The sequence below is a fragment of the Prinia subflava genome, chromosome Z (genome assembly GCF_021018805.1).
Source record: "Prinia subflava isolate CZ2003 ecotype Zambia chromosome Z, Cam_Psub_1.2, whole genome shotgun sequence".
Taxonomy (NCBI): domain Eukaryota; kingdom Metazoa; phylum Chordata; class Aves; order Passeriformes; family Cisticolidae; genus Prinia; species Prinia subflava.
In genome coordinates, this window is record NC_086283.1 from 84,324,593 (window position 1) to 84,339,168 (window position 14,576).

Genomic DNA, 14,576 nt, shown 5'->3' on the forward strand with positions numbered 1-14,576 from the left:
AACCTTTTCCTTTCTACGCTGTCTGAGGGGTACAGAAGATTTTCTCTTTTGTGTTCAAGCCCTCCTGAAAGCACCACAGCTGTTGACTGCATCAGGAAGCAAAACTTCCTCATATATTTTTGGGCCTTCTACCACTAGGCAGAGTCTTCCAACTACTCGTAATTTTTCTCCCTTGGGAGCCACGGTTTTTCTTAAACAAGCAAAAACTAAAATAAAAATAAAATTCCTGAGTTGCACTCCCCCTAGCAAAAGAGGGAGAAAATAATGCAACTGTGAGGGCAGCCTCAAAGAAACCCCTCCCGGGGATGAAGTTTAACTTGTAATTTACCATCCTCGCTGAACGTGAGAAACTCACAGCGGGTGCTGAACCTTGGTAACACCAATCCCTCTGCAGCGCCTGCTGCTTTGGTACAGAACCGATCACTTGTTTAAAAATAAATAAATAATCACGACAGTAAACTTCTTCGGTTTAGTAACACAAAACGACTCTGGCATTTAGAGAGTTGTCTCTAAACGAGAAGGATCTGCAAAAGGCAGGGTTTAGCAATACCTTCACCTCTACCCAGCCGAACTCGGTGACCGCCCAGCAGCCGCAGCGAGGCGCGGCCGGAGCGCCGTGCCCCGGGCGCGGAGCAGCGCGTCCCGGCAGCGCCGAGGGCAGCGCCGGGAAGGCGCCCGGGCAGCACCGGGGCCCGACACGGCCCGGCCGCCCACCCCTCCCGCCCGAGCAGCGCCCAGAGCCGCGCTGCTCCGGCTGGCAGCGCACCCTCGGCGGGACCCGCTCCCCGCTCCCGTCCCGTCCCGTCCCGTCCCGTCCCGCCCGCCGCCACTGACCTTGCCCGCCGTCGGGGAACGGGGAGCTGCCGGCCGGCGGGGCCCTGCCCAGGCAGGGCGCTGGGGCGTGCAGGACGAGGAGCCAGAGGGAGAGCACGCGTGCCGCCCGGCCCCGCGGAACATATGGCATGGTGCGGGCGGGAGCGGCGAGCGGGGCGCCTACCGGGGCCGCGGCATGGCCGGGCCGCTCCCGGCGCCGCCGGACACGGGCGCCGCTCCGCACAGGGGCTGCGCGGGGCCGGCCCGGTGTCTGGTTTCTGCCGGCGGAGGAAGGAGGGCTGTGGGGAGGGAGCGGCTCCCAGGAGCCCCCGCCTCGGAGCCGCCGGGGTTAACGCGGCGGGACGAACCGGGCCGGGCCGGCGGGGAGGGAGGAGAGGCGAGGCCGCCAACAGAGGCTGCCGCCCCTCTCCGCCCTCCACCGCGACCGATGTGGGACGTTCGCCCCCGCAGGCGTGAGGGAGGGCCGCCCGCACAAGGCAGCATCCACGCCCTGGTCTCACGCCGGTGGTCTCCGCTGAGGGGCCGGGGTAAGGCGCCTGGCAGCCCCGCATACGCCTGGCAGAGGTTCCCCAGCCGCGGGAGAAAGTGTTCCAGGCACGGGGAGTTTGCCCGGTTTTCCAGCACTTCCTGATGCGGCGGGAGGGGATGGCCGGGGTTCCGCAGATGAAGCACCCCGTAGCTCATGGCCCCCAGCACCCATAGCCCAGTTTCCGGGCTGCCTCACAGTATCACACAGTTAGGTTGGAGAAGACCTCTGCCATCACTGAGTCCAGCCTGTGACTGAACATCAAAATGTCAACTACTAAAAGTACATGGCACTAAGAGCCCTATCTAATGCTTTCTTAAACATCTCCAGGGATGCTGACTTCACCACCTCGTGGGCAGCCCATGCCAAAGTCTAATGATCTTTCCTTGTGAAGAAATCCTTCCGAATGTCCAACCTTCCCTGATGAAGCTTAATGCTCCTCAGGGTACCGAGACCATTCTGTCTTTTAGCAGTGTGCTGGCACATCGGGGTTACTTCTGAATGTCCTCCCTTTGAATGGAAAATTTCTAAATAGCCTTGGCATCTACATTTTTAAGTGCATGCCATGTGCCCTCTGCCAAGAGTCTCCTCATGTGACATCTGCTGTGGTTACTGCCAGGCCAAGGCTCAACAGATGGGTGCACCCTTCGGTGCTGTCCCATGCTTAAGACCTGGGCTGGGTTTCTCATCTGCTTTGATAGCCTTCTGCTTAAAATTGACTTCACCACCTCTTGTATACTTTCATAGCAATCTGTGCTAAATTGTGCTTGTTTCTGTACTCAGTTTTCCCAATACGAATAGCTGGCACAGTTCAATTGCCTTAGCTGTAAGAACTGTGAACTCCAGACTCCAGAGTACAAAAGTGCAAAAAAGAGTTAAAGCTCCAAGGTTTTCTAAATCAGCAAAAATGTGGCTTCCACCAGGACTCAGACAGGTAACTGGAAACAGACCATGTTTGTAAGAGTGATAATTGATATAGGAATCATCATGTGCTCTCTTCTAGATAGTGGAAGGACCACAGAGCATGCAAAAGACATGGAATATTTGATATCCAACAGTACTTGCCAAGAGAAGATTTGTTAATTGCAAGGTATTTATTTCAACATGTCTGTCCATATATTCAGCACATGAATAATATTATCTCATCTGTTACAGTGACAAGTTTCCTGGTGCTCTTGCCTCTGGGATTCTTAGTCTAGTCACACTGTGGGCACTGTGTTGTTTTGTGAGATATTATAGCCTGCTTAGCCCAGTTAAATTTTAATTTAACTGAAATAGATGTAAAACTAAATGTAACCTGAAACTGATGTTATATATATAATATTTAACATCTAAAAAACACTTGACAATTGTTGCATAGAAAAAGCCACACAATTTGCCATTAATATTTTAAAATGATTCAGTTGGCAGATAAGGAAGTAGCTACACCAAATGAAATAAAAAGGAAGAAGACTGTAAAATGAGGAGAATAGGCAGTGAAAAGAAGGTATGACAATTCCAGGGACGGGCATGTGTTTACAAAGTACTGGTTTAACATACTTCTTGAAGGCCATCAGAAAAATAGCCCTTCTGTGAGAGATATTTACCTTATTGCTTCCATGTTCAGTCATCTCTTTAGGTAGATGTTCATTAGTAGGTGAACTAGCATTTCATGCAGATTCCATCTTGGTTTCTTTCTCAGCAGGAAAACTTAATTCCTGTTAATTAATGTTAACTTAATTCCTGAATTAATGCCTGTAATTCTCTCCAACCCTGAAGGTAATGGAGAACTAAAAGCTCTAGGAGCACAAGAGAGTTTGTGGGAATGAGTTTTGTTTTGATTTTTTAATGACAAAAATTTGTAGATTGAAAAGTCATACAGAGTGGAGAAGGAGAGCTGTGGGAATCTGGTCTGAGACATCTATAACTCCCTGGGCTTTGTGCCAGCATGCGCATACACAGAAAAAATGATTCACTGGGTGTAGTATCAGAGAATACCCTGGGGAACAGTAGGGTTCCTGCTTCAGGGATGCTGTGGCTGTAGCTCACACAGTGTCCAAAACACAGCACTGTACCAGCTACCAAGGAGAAAACTACGTCTATCCTAGCTAAAAACTGTCAAAATGTGCAGCAATGGCACAAGTAGAAAGCACTCTCCTGATGTGAGTACATGCTATTTTAAGTGAACAGAATTTATGGCAGTGCGTCTTCCCAGTGGTTTCCTGTTCCAAAGAGGCATAACCTGAGGTTTTGGAGTCTTCTTTGAAAGAAAGTGAGGGTTTTTTGCTAACTCAACCTCAGATATAAAAAGAAAAAGAATATAGCACCACATCAGCTGTGTTCTTGTGGCAAAAAAGTTATTGCAGTTCAGTAGGTGTAGCTCCACACAGAAAAACCTGTACATTTACTGAAAGGTCACAATCAAGAGACAATGAATCCTGGACTGACAAACCAGAAACAATAGTGGACTCTTTTAAATTTAAGTAGACTTTGAGGACAGCCATAAAAGAAATTGATGTATTTCAATTTATATGTATGGAGAAATGTTTACAGAGAGACAGAAAAGCAGAGGTTCTGAGCGGTGAGGAACTAAAACACAAATACTATGATTTGGCATAGAGCAGTTGCTATAGAATGAAATCCATGTGAAGAGGGTCAGGAAATTTTGCTTTGCAAGGAATGAGAGTCTCCTGTGCAAAATTTAAAGATATAAAAATATATAATACACCCTTGCTCTGCTCCTGCAGTCGACAGGGAGAGGAGATACCTCTGGAGTATAACACATCCTTGTCTGTCACATCCAAGGCGAAACACTGTCCAGAGCTGGCTGTTAACTATCTAGGCAGCTTAACGGTTTGCTTGGACTAGACATGGTGGGAAGGTGGATCACACGTGATGTGCTGGGCTTCGACTGTTTTATGATTTTGTGATACTGTGATTATTGTCAGGGAAATGAACTGAAAGAATGACACTGAATCCCAAGGATCCTGTGGAATTTGCTGGGTAATTGCCACTGTTGATGTATTATTTCTCTGCCAGATTTATACAGAAGTTTGTGAGTACTTTTTTTTAAAATTTATCTTTTTCTTGATCTTTAGTCTTATTCTGTTTCTCATTAGAGGTGCAGCCTCATAACACAGCTGAATATTGGTAACTGAGCCAGAGACACTGTTGGATCTCTCAACTTCCATTTCATTGTAGTCTTTACAAAGTTTTGGAACCTCATAAGTTACTCTTGCAAAAACATATGTATATTTGCTGACATTCCAGTTTTGGTATGTATGTGCGCAAATTTAAGTAAGAGAATTAAGCAAACGCTAAAGTAGTAAGTGATTCTTTAACAGGAAGGTTTTTGTATGCTCACACTCATTTCTAGTCAGTCTTCAAATATGGATTGTTTTTTATAACTGGTGAATTAATTCACAAAATTATAATTTCATGTTTGCGCTATGTGAGTTTATAAGCTCATTGGTCGTGCTATCCATATTAACCAAATAAAAGCATGTTTCTGGTACAACCAGTCACTTCAAATTACCTTTTTATGAAAGTTAGTGCCCGAAAAATATATTCTCAGTAGTCTGCCTAGAAAGCAAATGATGAGAGGATGATGAACATAATTAAAGTTTTTGGAGGGTTATTTGTTTGTGTTTGGGGTATTTTTGGGGGGTTTTGTTTTTATTAAAACCTATTTCTGTGTCCAAGTAATACTTTCTGGAGGATACATCTATGGTCCATGAATCCTAGTATAACCATTGTTTTATCTGAGATTTTGTAATGAAAGCCTGTGTCCATTTTCTACTACAGTTTTAAGAGAAAAATTGCCATGAAATCTGCCCGTCATAGACACACATCAAGTCACACCAAGTTCACTCTCAGGATGGAGAAGGTAGAGTTGTAAAATCCAGTTGCAAATGTAACTGTTAACAGTTAGTCTGAATTTGGTTAGAAGGATGAGATTGTAGCCCTGAGCGCATGAAAACCCAAAGAGAGACCATATCGGTTCCAGAAATTAGAACTGAAAAACCAAACAAATATGAAATATTCCTTTCCTGTTTTCTAATTTCCTTCTCCTGATCCAGAACTTTCTTTGAGAGAAGATGCCATAAAAAGAATTATTCATAAAACAGAATTCAGTTGCAAGAATGCAACAGTTAAATAATGTAAAGCCCATTTAAGCCACACACACTGGTAAATCTTTTTAATAAGGACCTTTGTAGAGCTCTACTATTACTACTTTTTGCTTCAGTGTATCAAATACAACAAAAAAAAGGAGAAAAATTAAAGTCTCTTACTGCTACAAAAAATATCCTGAAAAATAGTCCCATGTTTCTGTGTTTAGTGATACATTCAATATTTTAAAAATCTGCTTTAAGCTACAAAAATGCCTTTCATATTGAAAACAGAACATCATCTCCCTTGCCAAAATACTTCAGAGGAGCATACAGCTGGTTCAGTCACTGTTGTAATTATAATAAATCTTTTGTTTGTGTGTGAAAGCGAGTGAAAAATTATAGGAATTCTTTGGGGTAAATTGTAGGAAAATTACCATTTTCAGAAAATGTTTATTTGGCATATTTAACTAAAACATTTTTAATGCTATTTGAGAAACACCTGCAGGACACTGACACAATATATTCAAAGCCTATGGACAGTTTCTGTTGGTGGTCTGAACGAGTGAAAGCCTTTTTAAGTCTACTGTACTGATTGATGCTGCCTGCAGGCAAACTAGCAACTCAGCCCAATGGATTATTTTAGCATGGTACTCTATATGCAAAAAAAAGTCTCTGCCTGATTTGTTTGAGATCAACAAAATACACAAATCAGCCCTTTTTTCACCATTATCGCCAGAGTCATATCATTCCATATCATGGAAGCCTCTGCTTGTGAAGTTTATTAGAGTTTTTAGAAAGTCTGAGAAAATGTCCTTGGGTTATGATGTTTTTAAGACAAATTACACTGACACTTGGATAAAAAGAAGACTCTGGAAAGTTACATGTTGGCAACACAGCTTTGGCAGCATGGGTGGAATGAATAGGGAACAAACAGACAACAATGTCTTCCAGAACAATAACCCTTGTGACTGTATTTCATGAGTTTTGCAATACTTGTTGAAAGTAGCTGATGGCTTTTTAAACATTTTTTCAGCTATGGCAGTGTTCTGGCAGTGTGTTAAATAAATTATTCAGCAAATACTTCTTTTATTATTCATCTAGGTGTTGCAAGTTCCCTTACCTGCCTCTAAAACTTCTCTGAAATAAGAATGACAGAAAGAAAAAACACCTAAGACTAAAAAGGAATTTTTTCTGGGGGTCAAAACATGAGCAAAAACCTTGGGCAGTCATCTCACACTTGCAGACCTGAGTTCAAAATCCACTACCAATGTTCCTAGGAGGTACCTCAGTTCACACTCCATTGCTTTCTCTGAGTGACTAACAGAAAAAGCAATATAAGATTGAACATTATTTCTTTCCTCTTCCCCTTTCTGAATCATTATTACTGTTCATTTTCAGCAATATATCAACAAGATGTGCCAAACAGAAGAAATGGTAGAAGAAATTATTCTATGCAAGACATATTTGCTGAATTTTTTCCAGTGACATATTTAAAATTGGGTGAAGAAGATGATATTGAAGCAATATGATGAGAATAGGTCAGAATTCAATCTAGAAAAAAATCCACTTCTGCAGCTTCAGTCTCACTAATAATTTACCAAGTAATACCATGGCGTGTGTATGGCTCTATTACAGATTGTTTTTTCCTTAGGGGCTAATAGTAGCCAGACTAAGTGCAGAGGGAAAATTGAACAAGAACTTGCTTATTTCAAATATTTTACTAACCTTGGTTTTGGATAAGTGCTGACTCTAGTGCTAAGGCAGCCATGGCTGCTGTGGGCTGGGGGACACCTCACCCTCTGCACTGTTTACAGAACCTCTGCTAGTCTGGCTGAAACTCAGCATTTTCATGTTGCTTGTTTATATGATGTTCTACTGCTGGTTTTAAGGGCTTTCTCTTCTGCATGTACTGTTTTACAGTCAACTGTGCCACACTGATGGAACTAAAGGCATTGTTAAATTTCACTGCAAGGATGATTTCCTCTGGTTGAAAGAATTTGAAAAACTGCTGCCATTCAATAGGTGGAGAGATGCAACTTAATGCTCTGTGTTGAAAATGCTACCCGGATGCAACCCTAGTCAGTGATTAAGAGGTATGGAAACGTAGGAAAAAATCCATGATTTGGAAAAATTGTGAAAATCAGCTGGATTTGGTTGGAGTGAAGTTAGTTTTCTTCACATTGGCTGATATGGGGCTGTGTTTTGGCTTTGTGCTGAACACAGTGATGATAGCACAGAGATGTTTTAGTTACTGCTGAGCAGAGCTTACACAGAGCCAGGACCTTTTCTGCTCCTCACACTGCCACGCTGGCAGAGAACCCAGGGGTGCTTGGGACAGTGGGAGGAGGCACAGCCAGGAGAGGTGACCCCGACTGATCAAAGGCATGTTCCAGACCATGGGACAGCACGTTCAGGACATAACGTGGAGGAAAGAAGAGGGAAGGGGGCATGTTTGGCATGATGACATTTGTCTTCCCAAGTGACACTTAGATGTGATGGGAACTGCTCTCGTGGAGATGGCTGAGCTCCTGCCTGCCCATGGGAAGTGATAAATTAACTCCTCATTCTGTTTTGCTTGAGTGTGTGGCTCCTGCTTTCCCTATGAAACTGTCTTTATCTCAGCCCTCGAGTTTTCCAGCTTTTACCCTTCCAATTCTCTGCTCCATTCTGCTGGTGGAGGAGTGAATGGGTGGCTGCCTGGGGCTTGGCTGCTGGCTGGGGTTAAACCATGGCAGGAAAAAATTTTAGGGGTCCATTTTTTAAGCCTGATGTGGTCAGTATTCTGAAGGTCCTTTTTTTTTTTTCCTTCCTTTGTTTCCCCCCCCCCCTTTTTTTTCCTTTTTTTTTTTTTTTTTTTTTTTTTTTGGTCATTCTAGTACCAAGCTATTTATTATAGCAAGTAATCTGCAGACTAAACCTTCCCAGACCCTTGCATTGCTAATTCCAGTAAATTGCTCCCTCATTATAAGCAATATAAATGATGTATAAAACTTCCAAATTACTCTTGTCCCCTTTAACACTCCCATACTATAATCTGGCTGATACTTTTGCAGATACAAATCAAAGTGTTGAATGGACTGCTGATAACAAATAGCACACACGACTATGTCTTTGCAGGAAGTTCAGTGAGATAAATCAATAGAGAAATAACATACTTGTTAAATGTTCCGTAAATCTCCCCCAGACGCCTGATTCACAGTGCTTTACTTAGGTCTATTCAGAATCTATTTGGTTTTCAAATTGCGCTGTTATCTTGATTTATTTAAAAGCGGAACGGAAGAAGGAAAGCCTCAGTTCCTATTCCCATCGGTTGCTCTGTTTTTGCCACAAACTTGGTGGGGAAGCGCTTCTCGGGCGCCGCGCAGGACAGGGGGGCCCCCTGCGGGCGGGATCCCTCTGCCTCCGGGGAATGGGCTGCTGCTCTTGCCTTCGCCCAAGGGCTGGCTGCACCGATAGCCGCCCTTTACAGCCTCCTTGTCCGTGCCGCTCGCTTTCAAATGAGGCTCCCGAAGTCCCGAAAGCAGCAGAGGCGTTCATGGGTCCCTGTCCGGAGTGCGGTCATTCGGGGAGGGCGAAGCGCGGTCCGGCTCGGTGCGAGGTTTCTCAAGCGCGAAAGCACGGGGGGTTTCCGGGTCTCCCGGCGGCTCGGCGAAGGTGCGGCATCCCAAAACTTGTCCCCACGCAGGACGGGGAAGGTTCTGTGGGAGCTGATCCGCGGGGGACACATCGGGAAGGGGAATCGTATGGCGACTGGGGGGATCCCGTCGGGGGAGTGGGGATCACATCGGGAGGGATCATATCGGGGGAGAGAGCATGACACCGGGAGGGGGTCGAGGGAAGAGGGCATCGCCTCTAGTCCCTCTGGCCGGGCGCTTGCCGCACTGAACCCGCGGGAACGCCGGGTTGATTCACACGCACGGTTCCCGGGCAGGTGTGCGGGACGGGACGGGACGGGACGGGACGGGACGGGACGGGACGGGACGGGGGCGATCCGCGGGGGCAGCGGGCGCGGGGGCCGCGCTCAGCACCCGGGAGAGCTCCGAGCCCAGCGCGCATGCCCCGCCCCGCCGGCGCGGATAAAAGCGCGGCGCGGAGCCGAGCGGCGCCAGCGCTGTCACCGCACGGCCGGCAACGCGCCGGAGCCGGACCCCGCCGCCGCCGGGCAGCCTCCGGGGGAAGAGCTCCCGCCGACCCATCTCCCACCCTAGCATGGGATGGGCGAGCCCTGCGAGCACGGTGCCTGCTCGCCAGCCGCTGGCATAAAGGAAGGAGCGGACAGGGAGTCCTGGGACACGGCGCTGGGTTTCCTGGAGAGCGCTCAGATGGACAACGGGAGCAACGTGTCCTTCCTGCAGTTCTTGAAGACCGTCAACCTGGAGCGAGCCGACGGGATGCAGGGGGACAGTTCTGATGTGGTGCGGATCGTCATCTCGCTGGTGTACTCCGTGGTGTGTGCCCTGGGACTGGTGGGCAACCTGCTGGTGCTCTACCTGATGAAAAGCAAGCAAGGCTGGAGGAAATCCTCCATCAACCTCTTTGTGACCAGCCTGGCAGTGACTGACTTCCAGTTTGTGCTGACCTTGCCATTCTGGGCGGTGGAGAATGCGCTGGACTTCAACTGGCTCTTTGGCAAGGCAATGTGTAAGATCGTCTCCTACGTGACAGCCATGAATATGTACGCCAGTGTATTCTTTCTCACTGCCATGAGTGTGGCTCGATACCGCTCTGTGGCTTCAGCCTTGAAGAATCAGCGTCGGGGAGACCCACTGGGTGGCTGCTGCTCTGCCAAATGGCTTTGTGCACTCATCTGGCTGTCAGCTGTCCTGGCTTCCCTGCCCCATGCCATTTTTTCCACCACTGCCACTGTCTTTGATGATGTTCTTTGTCTTGTCAAGTTCCCAGAGGGCCGAGGCAACAATGCCCAATTCTGGCTGGGTCTGTACCACATCCAGAAGGTGCTGCTGGGCTTCGTGGTGCCGCTGGCCATCATCAGCCTCTGCTACTTGCTCCTGGTGCGCTTCATCAGTGACAAGCATGTGGGCAGCACCTGCAGCGGCCCCAGCATCAAGCGCCGCTCCAAAGTGACTAGGTCAGTGTCCATCGTGGTACTGTCTTTCTTCTTGTGCTGGCTGCCTAACCAAGCACTTACAACGTGGGGGATACTCATCAAACTCAACGTGGTGCACTTCAGTAACGAGTACTTTCTCTCCCAAGTGTACCTCTTCCCCATCAGCGTGTGCCTGGCACACTCCAACAGCTGCCTCAATCCCATCCTCTACTGCCTCATGCGCAGGGAGTTCCGCAAGGCACTGAAGAGCCTCCTCTGGAGGATCACCTCACCTTCCCTCACCACCATGCGCCCTTTCACTGACACCACCAAGCCTGAGAAGGAGGAGCAGGCCCTGCATGCCGTGATGCCTGTCCACCCTGTCCCTGCTGCTCCCCGTGCTGCAGCCGTCCAGGCAGAGGTGGCCTATTACCCCCCTGGGGTGGTGATGTACAGCAGCCGCTATGACCTGCTGCCTGCCGGCTCCATGGAGCAGCACTGCTGAGGGGCAGGCGGCTCTGGGGGGGTGGGACAGTGCCAGATGTGGCCTGGGGATATTGGATACCTGGTCAGGACAAGGGGAGGAGGGATGAGTAAAGGAGAACTTCTGTGTGAGAGATGCTCTTTTGCGGTTTTGTCTGCCCTCAGAGACACTTAATGGACACTGTTGTCTTCAAGATGCACCCTGAGCTGGAGAACAGACAGGGGGGAGGTGGGGTGTTTCTTTGAGATGCCTTTTAGTGCTTGTACTTATTCTGGGAAACAGGAAATAATGAGGGTGATGAGACTCCAGCCAGGGAGGATGCAGGATATACAAAGCACCACAGGGAGGTGAGGGGCTGGTTGGGGTGGACTGAGGCTGGAAGGCCTCAACCACATCCCCTCAAGCTGGAGTTGCAAGCAGCCCTCCCACCCTGTGTGTTTGTCTGTGGCAGAGAGAGGGAGCTGAGCTGCTTTCTCCCTGCTGCAGGACCCTGCAAATGGAGCAGGCCTGACTGGTCACTGCTCCCTGGGCTCCGCTGAGGGCACGGGGATCAGACAGCCTCTCTTCTATTTCAAACCTGCCCTGAGGGGAACAGCCAGGACAAGTGGGTACAAAGTTCCTGCTTCTTCAGGTTTGGAGCTTTTCCCCTCTTTTAGGGACTTAGGAAAGAGCAGGGACAAGGAACACTGTGCTCCTCTCCAGATCAGTGCAGGATCTGCTTTTCTAGTACCCCCATCCCCTCAGCTGCTGTCAGGGTATAGAGCAACCCAGACAGCCAGAGAGAAATCTGAGGATGGAATTTGCAGCTTCATGGGATGTTCCTTTGCCTGGGTTTGGAGGGAGGGTGTGAGCGCCCTAATACTGTTCTCCAGCCTCTCTCCAGGCCACTCAGGGGAAAGGAAACCTCACAGCCCCAGACCATGTGTAGCAAGACAGCATCTCTCCCAGGACACTGAGGTTGCAGGCTTGATTGTGACTGCACTTCAGACTGTTCATATTTCACTTCAGGAAATCAGCACAACTGTAAATAAAATGGATAAATAAATAAATAATAATAAAAAACATGGGGAAAAAAGAAACAATCCTAGCCACTTCATATCACTTGCTCTGAGATACTTCTGGGTTCACTCAAGACCAAGCACAAAGGCTTTAGTTCTGCTGAGAGCTTGCACTGACTCTTGCCAGTGTTTCAGTGAAGTTCAGTTCCTCTAGTCTGAGCAGCCCTAGGGCCTACAGTGCTTATGTAGCCTAGAGAATGTCAGGGATTGGCCTTTACCAGCCTCTGTGCCATGGAAATGCCTGGGAAATAATTTGAGGCTTAACTGAATTGAACTTTTAGGGGGATGAAAAAAGTGTATTTTTAAGCTGTGAAAGTTTTTATGATAAGGCTATATATCTACTTCTTAAAGTATTTTTTTTTTAATTCTGAGGAAAATATTTGAAATTAAAAGATCAAAGTATTTGTTTTGAATGATAGAAAAATGCAACATTTCTGGTTTTGTTTTCAGAACACAAGTTTATTAATCCCTAGCACTGCATGTAAGATGATTATTTAAATATAATTTTTGAAACTGTTTTCTATTTCCAATCCCTTTCCTTGCAGTCTAACTTCAACACCTACCTGATTCTGCTAAAAAGGCATTTATGCTGAAGGTTGTTTGTCACCTCTAATACTAACATGGAGTAAATCTGCTATTTCTATCCAGAGAAAACTGCAATGCCATAGTGACAATTAGATTTTTCAGACTCTGTTAGGTGTATTGTATGTGTTGGTAATTCCTGTTGTAAAATTCGTGTTTGGTCTGAAAGCAGCTGGTTCTGCTACTTGCAAGGAGAAGTAGTTATCTTTTTTTTTTTTCAAGGCAGAAAAGGCTTCTTCAGCCTGGGGTATTTGCTAACAGGGAAGATATTGATTTACAAGTTGCCTGAAGAAGAACAGCAGAAGTGATGAGGCAGCTGATGAGCATACATACACAGATGCAAAGACTCCGAAGAAATCACACATATTTACAGAAGAACTTGAGCATCTAAATACTGTACAACTGCCTCTCTAATCTCCTAAATCCTGACTTGGTTGACCGGTGAAGTCTGTAGGTATTTAAGTTTTTTCTAGTAAAATTTTTGTGCCTAGAAGTCTGTTCCTGAGCATGCCTAAATCTGCTTAATTCTGTAGCACTTATTTCTGTGCTTTATGGGGATATCTCTGTTGGGACTGGCCACAGTGTGTATCCTGTGAGGGAGACAACTCTGCATCCCAACACAGAAGACCCTGTGCCAGGCCACACTAAGAGAGAAGTGGCTGTGAACTCAACTCATTCCCCCCTCCCTTTGAATCTGTGCCTGGTTGTGCTGCTTCTGTCCCAGCTTCAATGTATGTGCAAATTACGCTCCGTCCCCTTCCCTTGAGAAATGCTAAGTTAGTGGGCACAGCTATCCTCCACAGCCTGAGAGATTCAGCCTCTCCTTTCCCACATCCCAGGGGAATGGTTGAATCTCTGGGCTGCTTTGTGAATGTGCTTATATTCTCTGGCTTGAAACAGTTCGCTGTTGCCTGAGTTGCTCGCTGTTGCTGGATCACAAGGGCAGCGAAAGCTTGGCAGCACAGTGGTTAGGCTGCAATCTCCAAAGAGGAAATGTGGAGAGATTTTTTTCACTGCAGATACAGACTAGAAATTGGATTGAGATCTGGGTTCTAGGTCTCCCCTTCCCAAGAACAGTAGTTAACTTCCTCCCAGGTCCTGGTTCAACTTAAGTTCCAGTATACTATCCAGGAACCTGAAGTCTTTCTGGACCAGCAGGTAAAGCAGCGTAATGTGCTAAAGCATTTGCAAAAAACTGCATTTCTGCTCTGGGAGAAAGCCCTAATATCTGTGTTGCAGGTGAAGAAAGTTCACAGTTCTATGAGAAAAGTGTACCATGAGCTCTCAAGTCCAGAGTTCAGAGAGGAAAATTGTGTTTCTGTAGGCCAGGAGAAAGTATCTAAATTAAGAATATGGGAGGAATCTCACAGCCAGATGCTCTTCTTACTGTTTGCTTTTGAACAGTGTAATTTCTTGCTTAACTTCCTGGAAATTTTTTTCCTATCTGATGTTTAACTGTTCTTGTGCATTAAATAAACAGCTGTCCAAGTGTCTAAAGTGTAACTATGAATTTCAGTAGATAGCAAGCTGCCTGAAAGACAGCCTCTGTGGTGCTCAGCCTGGCGAAACCCATGTGCTTTTGTGGATGCCAATGTAGATGTAGAGGTGATTTTGTGCCAGGGAAACAACACAGTAAAACAGGTGATGTTCACAACAACGCATAGTTAACCCAGAGTGCCAATGCACATTTCTCAGAGGAAACCCCAGGTGTCTAAACACTAGAGACATAGAAACCTCCCATTGGCGAATCACCCAAACATGAAAATAACTTGAGAGTGTGTAGGGATTGGACAATAAAATTAGTGGGCAACTTTCTCACAAGCCACTGATCCACCATGTGTAAGTCATGGATCTGCTGTTTGAAAAAAGCACAACACATCCACACTTGGCCAAAGTTGATTTATGCCAGAGCAGCAGCCCAGGCTGTGCAGGTCAGTGTGTCTCCAGCACAGCC

General features: G+C 46.7%; 2 protein-coding genes across 2 annotated transcripts in view; one reads left to right on the forward strand and one right to left on the reverse strand.

Moving 5' to 3' along the window:
- ADAMTS12 (ADAM metallopeptidase with thrombospondin type 1 motif 12) overlaps positions 1-1,296 on the reverse strand; it is a 149,987-nt gene extending 148,691 nt beyond the window's left edge. The window contains exon 1 of the mRNA XM_063422663.1: positions 835-1,296. Coding sequence (XP_063278733.1) covers positions 835-964 — 130 coding nt within the window. The 5' untranslated portion in view covers positions 965-1,296. The remainder of the gene's footprint in view (positions 1-834) is intronic.
- A 1,065-nt stretch (positions 1,297-2,361) lies between these two features.
- On the forward strand, positions 2,362-14,119 carry RXFP3 (relaxin family peptide receptor 3). Its single transcript, XM_063423255.1, has 4 exons — positions 2,362-2,450; positions 4,288-4,394; positions 5,144-5,225; positions 6,850-14,119. Exon 4 carries the CDS (start codon positions 9,666-9,668, stop codon positions 11,001-11,003), a length of 1,338 nt encoding a protein of 445 aa, XP_063279325.1. The 5' UTR covers positions 2,362-2,450; positions 4,288-4,394; positions 5,144-5,225; positions 6,850-9,665; the 3' UTR covers positions 11,004-14,119.
- Positions 14,120-14,576: the final 457 nt, after the last annotated feature.

Coding starts and splice junctions, on each gene's coding strand:
- RXFP3 (XM_063423255.1), top strand. CDS start 9,666: ATGGGCGAGCCCTGCGAGCACGGTGCCTGCTCGCCAGCCGCTGGCATA.